Source organism: Strigops habroptila, chromosome 10 (genome assembly GCF_004027225.2).
Source record: "Strigops habroptila isolate Jane chromosome 10, bStrHab1.2.pri, whole genome shotgun sequence".
NCBI classification, from domain to species: Eukaryota; Metazoa; Chordata; class Aves; order Psittaciformes; family Psittacidae; genus Strigops; species Strigops habroptila.
Window position 1 is genome coordinate 5,358,142 of NC_046359.1, and position 21,299 is coordinate 5,379,440.

Below are 21,299 nucleotides of genomic sequence, written 5' to 3' on the forward strand. Positions count from 1 at the left end.
GGGAGCGAATGCCTGTCTCCAAATCAATTTCCAGTGTCTCCAACAGGGAGAGAATTTCCCTGGCAGAAAACATCTAGACTTTGCCTAATAGTGTGTAAAAATCCTATTTAAAATTGGGATTAGAGCTCATACTGTGTAGTGGTGCCGCCTTGTTCTCAGCAAGCCAGGAGCTTGAATTGCAGGAGTAGGGCTTGAAGGTCTGACCCAGGCCTTGCTGAAGGCAGAATATTCTCGCTCGAGGCAGGATGGGGAATGTATTAGTTCTAGGAACTATTTAAAATATCCCTGGCAATAGACCTGCACTTGATTAAGCACTTGCTTTCTCCTGACTGTCTCCTGCTGGTTAGGGGCTAAAGACTTTTCACTGTAGTATGGCCATCCACACTTGTTTGATTTTCCCAGCTACTTTTTCCCATGAGGAAGACAGTAATAACGCTTTGTGCTGATACAATAAATGACTGTTTCCTTTAGCAAAGCAAATACTCACTGGGGTGTGTAGACCAAAACACCTGCGGTGTTCCACACTACCAGTTTCAAGAGCATGTTTTTTCCGTGTGAGAGTCTAACGCCATCAGGAAGCTGGTTTTGCACAGGGAGCCTCCAGGAAAGTCATGCTTGGTCCTCTCTATAGGCTCCAGGAGCTGCAACATCCACCAGCCCAGGAGCATCACTGTTGCTGTTAGCAGAATATTGCCAAGCACAGCAGCACAGTAGTGCAGCTAGGGGTGAAAGCAAAGAGCAGCGCACTAGGCTCTAGGATACAGTGAGGCAAGGAAGCCCAAGCTTGTGGGCTTGTGGCAAGCTCAGGATCCTGTCCATTAATAGCTCAACAGCAGTAACAGCTCTAAATTCAATCATCTAGCACATTCCAATCAAATCTGTTGTTATCTCTAACCCTTTGGGCCCCTTGTTGGGCACCAAAAAGGACCATTGTGGTTTAAGTCCAGGCAGCAACTAAGCCTCACACACCTACTCCCTCTCTCCTGCCCTGTGGGGTAAAGGAGACAATCCAAAGAGTAAAAGTGGGAAAACTCATGGGTTGAGATAAAGACAGTTTGATAGGTAAAGCAAAAGCTGTGCACACACAAGCAAAGCAGAACGAGGAATTCATCCACCATTTCCCATTGTTCAGCCATCCCCAGGGCAGCAGGGCTCCATCATGTGTAACGGTTACTTGGGAAGACAGATGCCATCACTCTGAACTTCCCCTGTTCCTTCTTCTTCTCCCAGCTTTATATGCTGAGCATGACAGCATGTGGTGTGGGACATCCCTTTGGTCAGTTGGGGTCAGCTCTCCTGGCTGCGTGTCCTCCCAGCTTCTTGTGCCCCCCCAGCCCGCTCACTGGTGGGGTGGTGAGAGGGCAGAAAAGGCCTTGGCTCTGTGTGAGCTCTGCTCAGCGGTAATGAAAACATCCCTGTGTTATTTCAGCACAAATCCAAAACACAGCCCCATACTAGCTACTATGAGGAAAATTAACTCTAGCCCAGGCAAACCCAGCACACTGAAACCACAGCCTTGGGGTCTCAGATGTATGTGCTGGTGAGCAAAAGGTTTTGAGATCATCTGAAAAATGAAAAATACTCCCTTATTTCTCCTGGTCTCCTGTCTCTCAACTAGCAAAAAGGCTCTTAACAGATTTCAGGAATTGGGTAAGGGTCTTCCTGGCTGACTATGATTTGAATGATGTTGAATTCTTTTGCTCATGGCTATTTACAGCAACGGGTTTAGTCATTTCTTACAAATGAAAGATGAGTGCAAAATTCTCCTATCTATCTGATTTCCTTCTCGTTTCTTTTTATAAGCTCCTGTTTGTTCTTATTTATGTAGTAAAAAAGAGTTTTACTGATAAGTAGGAGTTAAAACAATACCATGAAATGTCATATGCTTTGCTCTGTTGCCTTCCTGGGTTATAAATAACACAGCAAGTTTCTCTTTCTTTTCCAGTAGTATTGCCCTGTGGTGGTCTTGTGATGAGGTATGTGGCATTCTGCAAGTTTAAATGGAGCAAAGAAGACCCTTCTTCTCCAGGGAGTCAAAGGCTCTAGGTGTTCTGCTTGTATGGCAGCCGTTCCAGGCAGCAGAAAGCCGACTTGTTTCTTCAGTTGTGACCTTAGGAACACTTTCCTGTTTCTGTAGCCACTAACCCGCCTGGCCAGACCTTTGTGGATCAGAGGAAGTTCCGTGCCAGAAGCAGGTTAGATGGGGCAGTGTGCTGCCCTTCCATCCCATGACTGCCCAGCACTGCAGGAGGGCAGGCTGGGTCCCAAAGAGTTCCCAGGAGTCTGGGTACAATGCAAAGACAAAACCATGACTGGAAACAGCCGGGAAGCGGTGGCGAGGCTTGCTCATCAGCAGCCGTTCTTTGGATTAAAGAGGATGCCACTACAGGGTGTTTGGCCACTCTGCTTCCTCCCACAGAGTATGCATGTAGGGGGCAATTTCTGGCTGGGAAGGGGCAGCCCTGCTCTGGTGTGTCACCTTGCAATGGTGCAGAGGTGCTCTCCTTGCACAGCTGTGGGCAGAGCTGTCTGCAGCATCCAAAGGGTCCCAGAGGTTAACCTCTCCTTGAGTCTCCGACACTTCCGGGTGCATAAAAGTGTATTAGGGGCATGTTTGTTTGCAGCAAGGTAAGGAACAAGCACAGGAAAACCTCAGCTTTCTATTGGGAAGTGCCTGTAGGTCTTTGTTGTGGACAGGCTGCGTGTCTCCGAGGTAGTCTTTTGACCGAGGCAGCTGTAGGTTAGGTGGGTTTCCCTGATTTTGGCTGGTCTACTGCAGTCTCCCAGCACAGGGTCCCTCACATGTGGAGGTGCTTGATGAGGCTTTGCAATATCAGGTGCTAAGTAATATGTTGATTTTTAAAACATTTTTTTTTTCATACATCCCTGAATGTCAGAAATGTGCCCGATGTTGGGAATGAGCCTGAAATAACCCGGGAGAGCATCCTTGGTGCAAAAATTTCACTTGCCCCAGAATTCATATGCCCTTTTCTTACTGCCTACTGTTGTGGACCCCAGCCAGGGCGGGTTTGACTAATCTTTGCCTGTGACAGATCTGAGATGTGCTGGGAACCACCTCTTTTTTTATCTCTTTCGGTTTTTTTCCTTTTGAAAACTGAAGTGAGAGTTTATCAACCTGTGCAGTTAAATGAGAGCTCAGCCAGCCAAATGAGGAAGTAAAACCTTCCTGTAGAGCTATAACCTGCTCACTGCACTTGTTTGCTCTTGGTTGACATCAGCCTTGCAATAAAGCCTCTAAATACGGGCTGACGACTTCCTTGTGAGCCCGGTACTGTTCGGAATCAGCTTCTCATGAATGGTGGGACAATATTGCTGGGACACAGAAAGAGCAGCCGTCAGGTAAGGTGCAGGGCGAGCGGGGCTGCCTGCGTGCACAGCTCAAACTCGCCGGGCTCGGCTTTGTTATTTTTGGCTAATGCAGCAGGGAAGAGGCAGGCGAATATTTTCTTAGTCATCAGGACATGAAATCACTGGTCTTGTTTTGAAGAGTCCATGTGCATCTCTGATTTGTGAAAGTAAAAATTGCTGTTTTTCTAAAAGCAGAGCAGCCCATCTTCTTTCAGGGAGGCAGCTCATGGAAGGGCTTGAATGGGCTGGCAGACTCGGAGTGGTTTGCAGCGTGATTCTCAGGGACAGAGGAAGAAGAAGAGGTGGCCCAGACCCACGGTGTGAGGGGGAACACTATCGTCGCAAGGAGCAGTTGCTATGCCCCCGGTGCACAGCCTAGCCTAGAGAAGACCCAAACCCGCTCTGCCTTGACCAATACCAGGTCCATCTGGGCTGTGTCCCCTGTGTCCCCTCTGTCCCTGCTTGGGCAGGACAGGGCTGTGGTGAGGGCTTTGAGGAGCCCCAGACCCCTGAGTTAAGCTGGTGTGTGGCCTGAGGCTGCTGGAGTGGAAGTGCTGCTTAAACACATTCCTGCGGGGCACCTGGACCTACTCAGGTGGTTCCCAAGTGGAGCAAGCTCCTGGTGGAAGGACTAGGCAAAAATTGTTCTTTAACATCATTCGAGATGAGGAATTAGAATATAACCACTACTTATACCACTACTTACACCTGAGAGTTGTAAGGCTACGTAGAAAAGTAAAGGTCAAAGTTGTATAAGGTGGGGTTATAACTAATTACCATGTCTTCCTGCTGAACTAATCAGTTTTAAATTAACTGAACCCAATGCAGATTTATTCCCCAGAGCCCAGGGGAGGAGGGAGCTCTTAATGCCTCGGTGTGCCGGGTGGACTGGGAAGGGGAGCCAGTGGGTGCAGTGTGGTCATGGCTCTGGGCTTGTCATGGAGGTAGTTGTTTGGTCAATTAATCCTGCATCACTTACTGACCACAATTGTGGGGCGAAGAGAGCCACCCTTACATGCTACACGTGGGTAGCAGAGCCAGCCACAGCTTTTCCAGGTAGCACCAATAATTGCAGAGATGTGGCAAGAGAAGCTTTGGTGCAAGCATGCCAGCACTGACTGGAGAAGTTTGGCTGGATGGATGAGTGGTCACCGTGTATGTCCTTCTCTTGTCACACTTGTTGGGCTGAAGCATCTCTGGGTATGCCTGTGTATGCTACCCATCACCTTCATTTACTGTTTAGACCAGAAATGCAAACAGTGCAGTTCTGGAGAAGCTTAAAGCAGCTTTCTGCTACTTCTGCACACTCATTTCTGAATTATCAGACTATAAATGTAAGTGAAATTGAAAGCATTTCTCAGACTGCTGCTTCCAACCACTGCCCCGATGGCTTTCAAAAAACAAGCTGCTCCTCTGAATGGAAAACTCCTCAGTGAAATAGTGAATAACAGGAAAAGAGTAAGCCAGGCATCATGGGAACAGATAAGTGACAGAATTTCGTAAGGTATGTCCATGTGTACACAGACAGACACATACTAGGAAAGACAGAGCTATAAAAAAACATTCAGGGTTCCCAGGTACTTCGCAAACAACATGTTTCCTTAACTCACTCAATGAATTTTGCTACACTTGCTCAATTACCATGGCACCTGAGCCTATACAACAACATTCAACAGATCTGTATCGGTGGCTGGCAAACCACACTGAGCACACTGAAAATCCCCGGTTACACTGTCCTTCGTATCACTTCCTGTGAGATAAGCCTGAAGAACACATCTACGCATACAGCGTGTTTGTGTACAGACAGGCTGCATAGCTCATGAAGTAGGATGACAACTGTCTGACATAACTCCTGGAACGTGACAAACATTGCATGGGACACTCCAGGGCTTTATAAACAAGAATGGACCAGAAAGATGCTTTAATGCTGAGAGAAGACTGGAGAGTCTCTTCAGAGATCAGGTAGTCTCTTTGCTGTACACTAGGCAAACAACTGAGATTGCACGTTCTTCCTTAAAACCTGTGTTTTGTTGTTTCTGATCTCTCCCTCCTTAAAGCTGATGCCCGTTGGACAAGGCTGGGAAGACAGGAGCAGTGGGTTTAAAGGAACCTGCTAAGATGGCATTGGCCAGTTCACTTCCTAGCAAACCAGTGCCACCACACTCTGGAGAAGTTTCTACAGCAGGTGTGGAAGTGCACCAAAGCAAGCTGGATTTCTTCTGCAAGCTGGGCTATGGTAAGCAGGACATCTGCAAAGTGCTGGAGAACCTGGGCCAAGAGGCCCTGGAGGATGATGTGCTGAAAGAGCTGATTCGGATGGGGAGCAAACCTCAAGCTCTGGAGAGCCAAGCTCAGCCTTCCACGCTAAAACTTGTTGCCCGTGGATCATCTAGCACTACACCAGGGTCGAAGTGGCTTGGAGAGGGTGAAAGAGATTCTTCCGATTACTTGCGACCCATTGTGATTGACGGCAGCAATGTTGCAATGAGGTGAGCTCTGTATCCTAAAAGGGATCCCTCTTTAAGGTCTTTTCCAACCTAATTGATTTTATGATTCTATGATTCTATTCCTGTGAAGTTTTGAATTCTAACGCTGATGGCTTGAAGTATGTTTTCTTCAGGTGAGGGGTGCACTGATGTATTTGATGTGTAACGTATGAACCACCACTTGTTCCTGTTCTTTGGCTGAGGCACAGCTTCTAGGGACCTGCTGTCTCTATGCCCATAAATACACAGGCCAGATGCAATCACTGGCTCGCTCTGCATTTTGACCTTTTATAAGCCAACAGCCAGCTAACCTCTGCTGTTTATGGCTGTATGATTCAGCAGCTCTCTCTTCCTTTTGGTTCACCACTGATGTTTCCCTGCCTTTTCAAATGGATACCTAGGGCTTCTAAATCTATATGCTGAGGTGTTTTCAGGAAAAACTGTTGAACAGATAGAACAGCCTAACTAACCTAAGAAGGAGAGGGAAAATAAAGATAAGTTACTATGGTTCCTAACAACATCACAGTTGTATTGTTTTGACTTGCAAATGTTCCTGGATTGTATATTTTTGTTAGTTTTTGATTTGGCTTCATTTTTACAGAAATATGAGGGAATTGATAGTTGACAGGTACTGAATAGTCTTGTTTCCTTCTTTATTAGTTCTGCTTCTGGGAAATTTCATAGCATCCCATCCTCGCCAATTGCATTTCCTAAGCAGTGTCCTGACACTGTGAAAGCACTCTTACTGATGGGGAACCTGGCGCATCCACGTGGATGGGAAATGCAAAGGCAGCAGTGGGTTTCCCTCTGTTTACATGCACAATACCAAGGGCCAGAAGCCCTGATGGTTGAGAGTCCAGGACACACTGTCTATCCATTGTTTTTCCCTGTTAACTTCCCTGTCCACTCAGCAGGGCCAAGCCTGTCCCCGCAAGTTGGGAGAGGGCAGAGGAGGGTTAGCTTTGCTGTGAGGTGAGATGAGACCACATTCCCTCTGGTTAGAGGGCAAGGTGGACAAGCACATCCAGAGCAACTGTAGAATAAGCAAATTATGCCATCTTCTGGGTGAAGGGAGAAATCCTATTCAAAACCAAGGGGTTCCTTGCTTAGGGCAGCTCATGAATGAGACATACACATCAGAGCAGAACCGCTCAGCTTTGGCCGGGTCAGAAGCTGTTAGGATCTCCTGCCTCCATTTGCATTTTCACCCTAGACCCTCCTTAGAGTGTCCTTCTTGCCTCTGCAAAAGAAGTGGCTGAGCTGAGCACCTACCCCTCTCATTGTGTTAGGGGCAATAGTACCTCTGACTGGCCACGTGCTCTATTCTCCTGGCACAACCTTGTCCTCACCAATTTACCAGGGCTTTTTTAGAGGTGGACAAGGCAGAGAACAGTGTTGTTTGCACGGTGGCAGAAGATGTGCCTTTGCCACTGAGCAGGAGGCCCAGCGTAGGTTGGTGGCTAATGAAATAGGGCATGTTTTGATCTTGGAATACTCTGGGAAAGCACCGAGATCACCCTGCTGTGCCAGGCCATGCACAGGAGCTTGCTGGACAGAAGTTATTTAAAACAAGCATCATTACAGATGTGTGCTGCAAATGTCTTGAGCTACCATGCTGTATTGTTGTCCCAGACCACATGCCCACCTAAACGGGTTTTCAAGAAGCCACCCATGCTTCTGGCATGTAACATCTAAATCTTTTTGTAGTATAATTTCCAAAACGTGAGTCTGAGAGATGGTTACCTGCTAGATTATTGAAGGCTGGTGTTCTCCTGTGAATTCCTCATCTTTCACCTAAAAGAAATTAGAGGAATGTGAAGTACTTTTGAGTTTCAGAAAGGCAAAGGTTCTACAGCTCTTCTCAGACATCCCCAAACTCTGTCTTGATAAAGCTAGAGACTACTTTGATGATGGAGAATTGAACCAATGCAGCCTGGAAGGAGCTGCTTTCCTCCTCTGAATGCCTTTCAAAGTGATATTGAATGTCATTTACTTTGGCTAATGGGATAGGTTTGGTGAGTGCTTTTGGTATCCTCTCTTTAATGTTTCTGGCTTGCTGCTGTCAGACAGAGAAGGGATGTTTGCAGAAGTCAGGGAAAAGGGATGTTAGGTTTCCTTGCCGGGAAAATGTCATCATCAACACCAACAACCATAGAAGTGCAGGAGAAGCAGCAGTTTAGGGATGAAGATGTCAGGAAGTTGAAGCTTGGAGAGGCAATTACCTCTGTGGAGGAAAATACCTCAAGCATTTGCATTTCTGTCTTACCCAGAGTAATTAAATAAGTGAGTTGGCGGTCTCTGATCATCAATCAGCCTGTCCATACAAACTGAATGGAAAATAACCTTGCCTTGAGCAAGTCTCACTAGTCAAGCATCTCAGTATACTTTGCGTTTTCCTCAGATGTAATGAGCAGCTTACCTGTCTCCTGCCTATCCATGGGAAGCAGGCAGGATGGTTTAGCAAGGTTAGTGATACGTACAGTGGCCTTTTCCTGGACCAGAGGAGTCCTGCTTTGGGCTCTCTCCCTTCAGTCAAAGCTGCGTCTGACGCTGTATCACAACTATACGGAAATGGGGCCATTCACAGTTTTCAAAAGGAGTTGTTTTGACTAAACTTCTCCTCAGAAGGGTTGGAATTGCACAATTTAAAAAGGAGTTACTGTGTGCTAATTATGGATTAATCGCTGGAGTCACAGTGAAGCCAAATTGCTGCTTCAGCTTCTGAGATGGGCCCTGCTGATCTGTGACCTGAGTGCAATGTACCCTGTTGTTGGCAGGAGGGAGAGAGATGGGACTGAGTTACACCAGATCAGTCATGGTCCATGGACTGTGGGTGCGTGTGGGAAAGGTGACTGACAGGAGCCAGTCTGTGTCAGGCAGCACAGATTCACCACACAGGGAGAATGTGACATTTTGAAGCCCCTGCTCTGTTGCACGGCAGACATTGCTGCTCAGTTGTGTTGACACTGCTGTGCACCAAGAACAAACTATTTTAGATACATATTCCCCAGGTTTGCTGTAGCGATGTAGCAGCAACTGGATTAAGTGATAATGCTGAGAAGCAGTTCCAGGTGCCTCTTCTCACTTGTTGTGCTTGGCATTTTGGGCAAATCACTTGCCCTTGAGTTCTTTACCTTCTGCTCTGGGGGTACATCTAGATCTGCCTTCCTAAAGCTGCCAGGGTTATACATACGAGTAGCCGAAGCAGGCTGTTGTTGGATTTTGTTTGAGTAGTGACATTAAAGATGTACCTTGACTTCCTTTTAATGGCAGTTATCTGAAAAAGTCACCTGAATTTCCAACTCACCCATCCAGGTGACTTTATACGTATCCTGGGTAGATCCTATCCTTTAAAACCAAACACAACAGCTGTTCTAGAATAGAGATTAGATGTGTTGAGCACTTCAGACAATTCATTGTTGGTGAGGGTTTTTTAAGACTTCCTATTGCCTGGGTGTCTACTAATAAACCCCCCCCCCAGGTTTCTTCCTCCAGACTGTACTGTTTTTCATTTGTGGTCACTGTCTCAGCAATGAAACTTTTCTTAGTGTAAGATGGAGCTTTGGTTTTGAGATTGATGTAGGCAGAATCTAGAGACGAATTACTGGGGGGCAGTGGGAGAGGCATTTAGGACTGTGGCATCGTCCTCGACTGGTCCATCGCTGCAGGTAGGTGTAGTAACCAAGTGAGTCATTTACAAGTCTGTTTGCAGAGGTGAAAGCCTGAGTGAGACTGTGGTGATATTATCCAGTAAGCTCAAAGTACAAGGACAAGGTTTGTGTAGATACTGGGAGGGCATTTATCCATTTTAGGACTTTGTGTAGAGTTTGGTTTTGTTTCTTTGTGCAGAGGTGGTTAACAAATGACCTTCCCTTTCAAGGGCACTGCTCTGTAGCGAATTACAAGCAATAAGAACTTTCAAGGTGGGGGAACTTAGGAAGGATACCACCCCTAATTGTTTTCATCGAGATTTTCTGTGTCTTGCTCTAAATACTGATAATTCTTCAGAACTCACCTTGCCTGCATCCTCTGCAGCACCTGTCCCAGGACTTTCCTACCTCTCTATGCAGTGAAGACAAAAATCCACCAATTAGGGCAAGATAAACATGTGCCTGAGGTGCCTGTGGCTGTCTCCACTGAGGTCTTGACCCTTTTTTTGAAGTCCTGGATTAGGGTCTCTGCATTTCCCATCCTGCCTTTTGCAGTTTTCCTTCTCCCATAGTTAGACTCCTGTTTCCAGGAGAGGTTAGCAGTTGAATGGCCTGTGATCACGACTGCAGCCTCTTCAGGCATTAAAATCCCTGATGTCACTGTTATGACAGAAGAAAACACCCACATTTTGTTTCTCATAGGAGCGCCTCATGGGTTCTGCGTGTGCTGGAAGAACCTCTTACTCCCCAAACTGTTATCAGACAAGGCACGTGAAGGGTCTGACACAGCCCAATATCTTGCTGGTACTCTAGGTCCCAAGTCCATCCAGATACAGATGAAAGAAACACGCATGTGCAACAGGCTTGGGTAGCGGCGTGTCATAGAAATGGGGCTTAGGACACCTCTGTTTTTAAATATCCAAACTTCTTCAGATAACAAGTATTTTTTTCTGCTGGAGGAAATGTTTGGTTCTGTCCAGCCAGGACACCCTGCCCAGGTTGTTTTCTTGGAAACTGGTGAATGACACAGAAGCTGTTTGTTTTGCCTTTTAATTAATGGCTCAGTTAAAGAGAATTCAGCTTCTTGAAAGCTTTGCCTCACCATCCTCCTCTTGTGTTTTATTATAGTCACGGAAACAAAGAGGTGTTCTCCTGCTGGGGGATCCAGCTGGCCGTGGATTGGTTTCGAGAGAGAGGGCACACGTACATCAAGGTTTTTGTTCCACTCTGGAGGAAGGAGCCCCCTCGACAAGAGCGTCCCATTGCAGGTAGGTCACCATCCTGGGCATCATTTGGCAACCATTAGGTGCAGTTTGGAGACAGGGGAGTGTGAACAGTACAGTTCTGTCCTGTGAAGATAAGTGAAGTGCAAGCTGTGTATCACGTTTCCATCACTTAAATTAGTCATTACTTTATTGCCTCACACTCCTGGCTAGCAGCTAAATCTGCTTACAAGGCTTTGTTATACTGCTTTGAACCTTCTGCTTTACAAGCACAAATTGCTGCCAGCTGAGTTAAAGGAGCCTGTCAGCTTGCAATGAGTCTGCAGACCTTTTAAGGCCAGCCAGGAGATGACTACATCGTTGCACGCATTGCCCAAAGGTGACAGTATCCAAAGTATTCACTATTGAATTAGTATTACCTGTTAGCCTCTTACTCTGACACAGGAGCTGCATGGGTTCCTCTTCCAGGAGAAAGAAATGCATCAGCTGAAGTCTGTGGAGGGTGGCAAAGTTCAGTTTGTATGGATATGAATCAGCCAGATTTGTGCCAGCAGTTTAGTGCCTGCAGATGAGGTGGCTGGGGATCCACCTTTCTGCACAGCACAAAAATAGCAGCAAAAGAAATGTATTTATTTATTTATTTTATTAGGCACATTTTATCTCTAGGTAAAGCACATATCAGGGCTGATTTTGAGCCATCCTGCAGGGTAAAAGGGACACTACAGTGCCTCTGGTGTAGAATTCAAGCCATCCTTTACAGATAAAAATCAAAAAAAGAGCACCTCAAATTTTGGGAGTGGATGGTTTTGTAAAAGACCAAATTTTCAAGCTGTCAAATAATCACCAGATATCAGTGCATCTGAAAACCACACCACTGTAAGTTGTGTAAAGTGCTGAAACTTCTTTAGATTCTTGTAGGTTTCTAGCACATGACCGAGACCCGGTCAGTATTAACTAATTAGTTTCTCTTGTTAATTTTTTTTCCCCTTCTATTTGTGCCAACCACCCCACCAGATCAGCACATTCTCGAAGAGCTTGAAAAGCAATCGATCCTCGTGTACACCCCATCCCGGAAGGTGAAAGGCAAGAGGGTAGTTTGCTACGATGACCGCTATATAGTGAAAGTTGCTTACGAGAAAGATGGAGTCATTGTTTCCAATGACAATTACCGGGATCTCCAGAATGAAAACCCTGAGTGGAAATGGTTTATTGAGCAGCGGCTACTCATGTACTCTTTTGTCAGTAACAGGTAAGAGACAGCTGTTGTTAAACACTCTTGAATTTAAACATTATGGGCCAAGTCAGCTCCGACATCAATGCACCTCTCACCAGTGGCAGAATACACAAGCCTTTTTCTGAAAGGAATTTACCATAACTTTTCTTATATCTCATTTATTTAGTTCCTCCTCCCTCAGCTCTGGTCTTAAAGCCCCCATGTCACCCTTCAATGAACTTGTCTATTTGAATGGCAGCATTAGTGACCAGCTTTGCTTCTTTCCTATCCAACTCGAATATTAAACTGAGGCTTGGTATCTTTTAATTTCTATTTCATATAAGAAACAGAATTAAATCTGTGAAAGGAGGCTAGCTGTCTGGCAGTATTTTTAATTCCCTTAAAGGCAGAAGAGCACTTTTTGCTATGCTTTTGTAATCATAACTTTCTAGAAGAAGAGAGACGAGAAGCTGGTCTCTCTGGCCCGTACCCATCCCCACTCTGGAAGGTTTTCATTAAGGTACATGCACCATGCCTGCAAGACTGAGCTGTATGCTCCTCAGTCTGTATGTACCGTCCTTCTCCGACATTTCTAGTAGCAGAGGTGTTCATTAGCCATCAGTTTGGCTGGGGAAATGCACTCAGAGGCATCCATTGTGCATGGACGAGTGTGAGCGGAGAAGCTGTCTTACACCGTGGCATTCTCCATGGGTCAGGATGGAGACTTGGCTCTCCTGCCACCAGAATTGGATGGGAGTGCTTGGCACTGGGTTTCAGTTTCCCTGTAACGCTGTTCACAGAAATGTAGTCACTGAACATCAGCATACTGTATCTCTCAAATCTCCAGCCCCTTATCTCCAACTATCACCAGGCTTCTTCTCTAGTTACCAATGGGTTACAAATATTTGCGTGATATTTTCCTTCCTATTTCACAGGGATTGCTGGACCTTTTCAGAACCCTTTCCTCAGAAAGTCTAGCTATTACTGTGAAGCCCTTTTGAATAGTTTCAGCAAGACCTTCTTGCACAGCTTTGAGAACCTCTCTAAATCCACAGCCTGAAGTTGGAGGTTTCGGTCCCATTCTGTGGATAACCAAATTCTCTGGGTGCCTCCTTTCCCTCCTGCCCACCACTCCCTTCATCCAACGAAGGGTTTATCCATGGTTCAGTGCACTGCAGATTCATTTGCAAACAAGTCCAGGGATACCAATCAGGTTTCTCCCTGAAGCATCACGTTCACATATTGGCATAGAAGAATAAACAGTTTTATTTGAGCATTTTGCAGGCCTTGTAGTGGGAAGCCTTTACAGAATCCTTGAAAAAGGCTGGGCTTGTTTATCACAAGTAATCAGCTGTAGCTCTGAATTAACTTCTGGATTTTTAGTCCTCATTCTCCTACAAGTATTTAGTAAGAGAAAAGTGAGTTTGCTGTGGAAGGGAGCTGAGGGTGAGGACTGCAGTGCTCGGACCACAGAAGAGTTTGCTGCTGCTGCTTCAGAGAAAGAGGATGCTGCCACAGCTGGGCCTTCTGGCTGGCCAGAGCAGCACCAAGCTGCTGTGCCTTTCCAGTTGTTTTATGTTGTTAGGGAAAAACAACAGCTACGTGAAGCTGAAGTATTGATGTCTTGGCAGGCAGCAGGGCACTGGGGCTAGGAGGACACCCTGGCTCCTGAAGGCCAGGCCACAAAAGGATCACAAGTTTTTCTGCCCTAAGCTTGTGCCACAAGCTGTGGTGGCACATTAGCTCCTAAAGCTAAAAACGTATTTTTGTTACCCCTGTGGCTTTTTCCTTTCTCAGGTTTATGCCTCCTGACGACCCGCTAGGCCGGCACGGACCCACTCTTAATAACTTCCTCAGCAAAAAGCCAGTGCTTCCTGAACCAAAATGGCAGCCTTGCCCCTATGGTGGGTTTCTCCTCGTGCTGTGAACCCCTCTGCTTCTTGTCCCTTGCTTCCCAGCAGCACTTTGCTTCGACTAAGGGCCATCACCATGTGCTATCCTGCTTTGTGTGGCTGGGACTTGGGTCGGGGCTGCTCAAACGTGTGATGCTTTCTTTCCTTTCCCGCTTAAGTGGCTTCAGCCTCAGCAAAGGCAACAGCTCTGGCTCCCCTGTCCTTGCCTGTTACACACAGCACCCAAACCATGCACTGCAGCCATGCTGATGCTCCAGCCTGCACATAGTTTTCACTTTGCAGAGCGGACTTGCACTGTGGCACTTACTTCAATGGCAAACAGCCATCCAAACACTTCCGTCTCCCCACCCAACAGCTTTCCAGTAATGTGCAGATTTCTCAGAGGTAAATCCTTATACATGACATTTTAAATCAAGCCTTTATAGCAGCAGGTCTCCCAGCCCACTGAGAGCAGCAACCAGAACATAAATGAATTTCAGACACTTCCAAAACAGCAGAAACTTGCTTTCACTGCTGCTTCCCCTTGCTATTTCGGTCAGCAATATGTAAATCTGGGGTCAAAAGTTCTGAACCGGAAAACAGCTACTTCCCTTTTGCTGTTTGTGCTCCCCATGCCCCTGCGAACGCACAGTGCTGGAGAGAAGTGATGAGTGGGTTAACTGACGTGGTGCTAGCGATAACTTCCTGTTTTGATTTTTTTAATTGTTTCAGGTAAAAAATGCACCTATGGCAATAAATGCAAATTTTACCACCCGGAGAGACCACAGCAAGCTCAGCTCTCAGTTGCTGATGAGCTCAGGGCTAAAATAAATGTCCCATTAAGTGTGGGGAAAGAGGAAGAACCGTACAGGACTGGAGGAGAGCCTGTGCCCCGTGGCTCCTGCACAGAAACCCTGCGAGAAGCTGCCGGCTGCACAGGGGCTTCCTGCTACCCAGGGTGGTCCCAGGGGAGCCGTTCTGAGCAGCCATCCAGTGCCTGGGCCAGCAGCCCTGGCTCTGACCTGCATCTCGACCGGCATTTGCTACAGCCAGAGCCTTGGCAAGACCATTCACTCCTGGAGAAGATGTCAGCGCTATCCATTGGTGACAACACCTACAGCTACAACTGGTCCATGCACACATGTCAGGACAGAGGGGTGATGGACAGCCCACACCGATTCAGTGACCCATACTCGCTCCATCACCGCCAGAGCTTGGACCACACCAGCTTACCAGGATGCCCTTTCCAGCAAACGGTGCTCCTGCCCGTCCAAGGTGGGATGTGCCCAGGCCACAGCTGGCCTCAGGAGTGCGGCAGCATGCACAGGGTCAGTCAGAGCAGCCGCTGTGTCGCTGGTAGTGCTCAGCACAGACAGGCCCTGGGGGCTCAGCATCACGTTTTACCACAGTCCACAGCTCTTCCCCCTGACCTGCCTCACTCGTACAGTGAGCATCACCTGCAGCAGCAGCAGCACCGCTTCCCCAGCCAGCCCCCACAGCAGCCCTTTCTGTTAGACACCAGCAATGGACTGGGCTTCTTCCAGAAAGCCCACACATACCTTGATGCCTCTTACAGTGACCACTGGCCCACCCGAGCTGTAAGGCCACCCTCTGCCCAGCAAGCCAGCATACACAGGGAGCTGTGCTCCCTTTTCCCTTACAGTGACGTGAACCACATCATGGCTTTGTACCCTGATATCAAGGATATTGCTATCTTGACTTTACTGATTCAAAGACACAGAAGTTTGTGAAGCTTCCAGATCAAACCTTTCCTGACAAGCACAAGTCCTGTGGAAAGAACATGCTACTGTGAGGCTTAACTGAGTGTTATTAAAGGGCTATATGGCAAGGGTTATAGCTGTTCTGGGACCACAGGTCTAAGCATCAACCAGATATGCCACATGGGGCACCAAGTCAAGACAAAGGCTGCCATTCACTGCAGTGGGATCTCATTCGCCTCCCTGTTAGCATTTGAACCACACCGGTGTCTGGGTTCAGGATGGCAGAGGTCTTCATTGATGCCTTGAAACACTAGACATGTTTTAAAAATCCCAACCTATTGTTCAACAACTATTGTAAAAGAACCATGCTCCATGTGAAGGGCTTTCCATAGAACTCCCATGCCTACTTTTTCGGCTATAGGCAAAAAGTAATTTGGCCTGTTTCTCCTAACACAGGGCTGTGCTCTCTGCTAGAAGGCAACTTTGAGTCCATATCATTGCCTGTATCAGTGAGCTTTCAAAGATACATCTTGTGTTTATAAACCAATGCTGTGAACACATAGAGTCACTAGCAGAGGTGTGGAGGTGCAGCAGAGCACCTGAAGGTAGCTGCAGCTACGTTTCTGAGGGATCACATACAATGTAAGTCAAATCAGGGAAGTCATCTTCAGTGTAAGTCAAGTCCTGATGTGGACTGAGGGCTTAGGGTTGTTAATTAAAAACGAGAAACACAGATGATGCCAAGGGGAGGGGGAAAGCTTTGAAGTGTCTCTTGTATCAGAAAAAAGTCCTATTGTTGACTTCACCCTGAACTACCAAACATGGTCCCATAATGCAACTATCCAGCTGATTTATGATTGTAAACATTTAAACCGTGCTCTGCTGGGACATGTTTGATCTTCAGTAAGCTGTAAAGCTGCTAATCTCCGCATTATTCCACTGAATTCTTCGGGTTATAATTCAAATATTAAGGTTGAAGCTGAAGGGCTTTAGCATTATACCAAAGTTTAAGTATGTCAGTATGACATGGTTTAAAAATGCTTTAACACATTATAAAGTGGTCACCTAGAACACTTTGTTCTGAATAATGTTGCCTTTTTCCCTTTTTATTTTATTTTTCCATTACTCTTAGCACTGATCTTCACTGAGCCCCATGTTTAGGTGGGATTTACAAATGCTCTGACCCTGCAGTGCTTCTGTTAGGTTTTCCTAATTGGTGGTGTTGGTCCCGAGCAGGATTTAAACACGGCCCTCACTGACAATGCTGAATTCTTTTGCTTCCAGAAAAAGTGACCTTTAGTGACATCATCACATGATGCATGATTTGAAAGTGGTGACAGTTTGACCTATTTCTCTCTGGAAACCACCAGCAGCTTTTTTTGGTTAGTGTTGTTTAAAGAATCTCCAGGAAGCAAGTACACTGTATCAGTTCGATCTTCTATGGCCACATGGTGGGCTCCAAGAAATCCTAATTGTGAGTTTGGGGGTATCATCTCTCTTCACAGAACATAACAGTTTTTTCCATATGTCATGAATTTTCCACTAGTTACCGTCATAACATATATAGCTGGATGTCCTGGCTTTGGCTGTAACAGTTATTTTTCTCATTCACAGCAGCTGGTGCAGTGCTGTGTTTTAGCTTTAGTCTGAGAACAACGCTGATAACACACCAGTGTTTTAGTTGTTGCTCAGTAGCACTTACCCCGACCAAGGACTTCCTCAGTCCCATGCTCTGCCAGGGAGGAGGGGAAGCCGGGAGGAAGCAGAGACAGGACACCTGCCCCAAACTAGCCAAAGGGGTATTCCATACCACAGCACGTCATGCCCAGTATATAAACCGGGGGGAGTTACCTGGAAGGCCAAGATCGCTGCTCGGGTCGGGCTCGGTATCAGTCGACGGGTGGTGAGCAATTGTGCCATCACCTCTATACTTTGGGAGTCATGTAATGGAAATTATTAACAATTACACCTCTTTTTTCCCCTCCTCGGAGGGCCAGCCTAGGGAGGAGACATTCCCTCACACCCTCCACTCCCCCACCAGGCTATTTACAATGGCATTTGAGGATTTTAAAGATTCTGAATATCCTCTGAACACCCTTGAAACCAGCCCTCTCCTTTTGCTGGGAACCACCATTTTGTTGAATATGGTTCAGGTCTTGTTTAAAGTTAAACAACCATCTAAGAATATCACCAAGAGCTCTTCCTCAAGGCTGGACAGGCATGAATGGCAGGGTGTATGGGATTGTATGGGCAAGCTCCTAGGCCAGCTGGCCCCTCCAGTGCTTTGGAACTTCATCCCTGAACAAGTGAAAAATCCAGAAATACTAGTAAAACACTTAGACAAGGACAAATCACCGCAACGTGCTGGGGCCTGGACTATGCATACAGAGCCCTGCTCAACGCTATCCAGAAAAAGATGTCTTTGAATCTGATGGCAAAGCAACAGACAATGCAGCTACTCTGTCCCCACCAATGAGCAGAGCAGCTACTTCAGCTCCAACAACAGACACTGCAGCCGCTCCAACCCCAGTAGCAGCTCCTGCAGCTGAACCAAAGGACCAATCCATGCCTCTATCAGTTGCCCCTGTACACAAAAGTAAATGGAAATGAAAAGCAACTTGTCTAGTGAAGACTCAATGCCAGAATTTAGAGGGGGCAACATCTGTAGGAGTCAATTCAAGAATCAATACAAGAAACAAGATTCCTCTCCTCAAGAGAGGAATCAATTCAAGAAACAGAGGAAGAGGCAGAACAAGGTAATTTCCCAATCCCTGTCCTTGACTGAGCTGCGGAACATGTGAAAAGATTTCATCCATCTTCCTACTGAATAGCTTCCGGAAGAGCTTATAAGTTTATCCACTGCATATTACATGAAGATTAGAAATGGCATTATAAAACAAAACTTTGAAATGCTTTGAAAAATTCTTGAGTTCTACAGGCATTGTTAGTTGTGCTGAAATATGCCACGCACCACATTTCGCACACTGAAGCCACCATTTCATGGATTAAGTGCCCGTATTATGCCTGTGCAAGGCCAGGGTCATTGGTTTACCTAACAACGTGTACCAGAGCTTTCCCAGCCACTGCTGTACACATATATGCTGCTGTACACATATGTACAATCAAAGAGAAAGTGTGATGCAGACTGCAAAAATACCTTCCACATACTCCAACAGAGCAAATCCAAAATGACAGCACTCAGAAAATATACACACAGCAACAGAGCAGGATATAACTGTACTTGTCAACACTTATTTTCACGTCTGGAATGAATGTTACGTATTTCAGTGCAAAAGGCATTTAAAATCTATAGGAAAATTGGCGTTCTGCCTTTATATAGTGCCCTCGGCTTGCTGGAGACATGCATAAGCTTTTCTCCTTTTCCTTTGACGATACCCAGGAATTTGGTGGTTGTTCAAAATTCTCTCTTGATGTTTAATAACTTATTTTTCTTCCATTTCTGTCTTAGTTACTGGGGACTTCTTCAGTAAAAAACACACAGAATGTGCATTCTGCTGAGAAAGTGTCCGAGAAAATAAATCAGACTTTGGCACTAAACAGAACTTAATTTCTCTTGGCTCTTCTGCTCACCAGAGGGTTGTTTCTCATGGAGCTTTTGTCCAAAGGGCAGCTCAGCAGCGGTGCTGTGTCACTGCCTGCTTGAGAGGAGCTCTGCTGCTGGCCGAGAGCCCATGGAAAGCGCTGACTGCTCCTTTATTTCACCACAGCACAAGTATCTGGGGCTCAGGATCTCTGCTGCAGCGCCTCTTACACTTTCCAAGACAGGAGGATCTCTTTTTGGCTTTGTCAGCTCCTGGTGTAGGGGAAGGGGCTACTAAAGGGAAGGAGGAGGAGGCAGTTTTTGCACAGACAGGGCGGGAGGCTGTTGCTATTTGGTGTCTCTGCTGAGATGAATTCGAGTCCAGCTCTCGCTGCCAAGTTGAAAATGAATCCATAAATCCCAACAGGCTTGGAAAGCCCTTGATGTTCTCCGCTTTTTGGTTGTCAAGACTTTTATAAGAAGCTGGAAGCAGTGAGAGCTATCCTCCAGGAGACAGGCTGCTTTCCTAAGGGAGAGCTACAGAGTTGCCAAGTTCATTTGAAAATAATAATAATAAAAAGTAACAAAAAAGAATCCTCTTCCCTTCTCTACTCTCACCCTTTCCCAAGAAGTTAGGAAGCCGCAGAAACCCTGCTCTGTGAGGGGGCTGGGAAGCTAGAGAAATATTTCACTGAAAACTCCTGGGTGGAAGTCACCCCTGCAACAGCTCCTCAGCATAAGAAGGGGAAGAGGTTGGTCCTCTGCACCCCATGCAGTCCCGGGTAGCCCACGATACCTCCCTCCCACCTCCTCTTAAATGCAGAAATCTTCCTCTCACAGAATACTGATGACAAGTCCACTAATTTGTGAGCTTAGATACCATAAAAATTATTAATAAGACAGTCTATGAAGTAGATAATAATCATGTTCTGTATCAAACACTGTGTTTGCCGATCATTCTTAGAAGTTTTGTCAATACTTTAACTCACTTCCCACAAGAGCTGGCACAATTTATAAGCAGACATTTGAACTGATCACAAACAACTAAATAGAACAAAACAGGTTTCACAGCTTCTCCTTAAAAATGTTGGCTTGCTAGTTAAGAACCTCGCAAGTCCTGTACTTCACCAACTGTGACAGATCACCTCAAACCCCAAAGCCTCTGGTGAAAGCCTTCAACAGACAGATTCCTAGTTGGACACATGTCATTCAACTCATTCACTCTGCCACAACAAGCCCTTTGCTTCTCTATATCAGGGTATGTCAGTGCAGAGTGGTGAGGAACCGGCACAGGCTGCCCAAGGAAGTTGTGGATGCTCCATCCCTGGTGGTGTTCAAGGCCAGGTTAGACAGAGCCTTGGGCCACATGGTTTAGTGCGAGGTGTCCCTGCCCATGGCGGGGGGTTGGAACTAGATGATTTTAAGGTCCTTTCCAACCCAAACCATCTAATGATTCTACGTATAACAAGACCTCTGTAGTATTTACTTCCTATGGGCTATCGGGACTGGGATGCTTTGAAATCTTGAGAAGAATAGTTTAATATTACAGTACCGCTTGTCGTTAGCATTATTCAGGAAGCAGTACAATTCACAGTCGATAGTGAAGGGATTTTTATAACATTTCAGCCACATATATTCCTTCTCTGCCCCAAGCTGGACTCACTGCCTTGAATTCTTGCAGCAGGCTCAGAGGAACTCTTTAGTATTTGGTAGTGATGTGCTGACTTGGCAATTGATTGCATATGAAACTGGATTTGATTGCATATCAAAATGGACATATAAATGGAGCAAAGCTGTGAACACAGCAATATGTGGGCCAGCACATGCAAGGCAGCAAGCCAGAAAGTTAGGACAACGCATGCAGGGCTGGCAGGCCTTCGAACGCAGAAAGGAAATCGGATGATGAGTGTTGGCATCAGAACTGCTCATCACAACCACACCACCAGCTCCTCCTTTTCGGCATTCCCTTGCGTCACACCATTTCCTCAGCTTCCCTAATTTTTACACATTTCTTTTTTCTCACATTAGTGGCAGGCTCAGGATTTCCCCGCACTCTTTATGGAGTAGGTGACAAGTTGCAAAATGCTTCCTTGTCCCAACCCCTCTTCTTCCACCTTTAAGAACCACACGTTCTCACCCACTGCCACCCCAAACTCTTGCTTTGTGCTCGCTTCACTTCCTTGCTCCTTCCCCACCGGGGTACT

The 21,299-nt window shown here is 46.4% G+C and overlaps 1 protein-coding gene across 2 annotated transcripts; it reads left to right on the forward strand.

Annotated features, from left to right (window-relative positions):
- The first annotated feature begins 2,855 nt into the window (after window positions 1-2,855).
- Window positions 2,856-16,675, forward strand: ZC3H12D (zinc finger CCCH-type containing 12D). Of its 2 annotated transcripts, XM_030500200.1 has the most exons (6): window positions 2,856-3,360; window positions 5,427-5,858; window positions 10,634-10,773; window positions 11,743-11,977; window positions 13,739-13,845; window positions 14,566-16,675. In XM_030500200.1, the coding sequence occupies exons 2-6, from the start codon at window positions 5,488-5,490 to the stop codon at window positions 15,582-15,584; spliced, it is 1,872 nt and encodes a 623-aa protein (XP_030356060.1). In that variant the 5' UTR covers window positions 2,856-3,360; window positions 5,427-5,487; the 3' UTR covers window positions 15,585-16,675. The 2 variants fall into 2 exon arrangements, with proteins under 2 accessions (XP_030356060.1, XP_030356059.1); XM_030500199.1 differs by lacking the exon at window positions 2,856-3,360 and having other exon boundaries at window positions 4,267-5,858.
- Window positions 16,676-21,299: the final 4,624 nt, after the last annotated feature.

Coding starts and splice junctions, on each gene's coding strand:
- ZC3H12D (XM_030500200.1), top strand. CDS start 5,488: ATGGCATTGGCCAGTTCACTTCCTAGCAAACCAGTGCCACCACACTCT. Junction 5,859..10,633: donor GGCAGCAATGTTGCAATGAG/GTGAGCTCTGTA, acceptor GTTTTATTATAG/TCACGGAAACAAAGAGGTGT. Junction 11,978..13,738: donor TACTCTTTTGTCAGTAACAG/GTAAGAGACAGC, acceptor TTCCTTTCTCAG/GTTTATGCCTCCTGACGACC.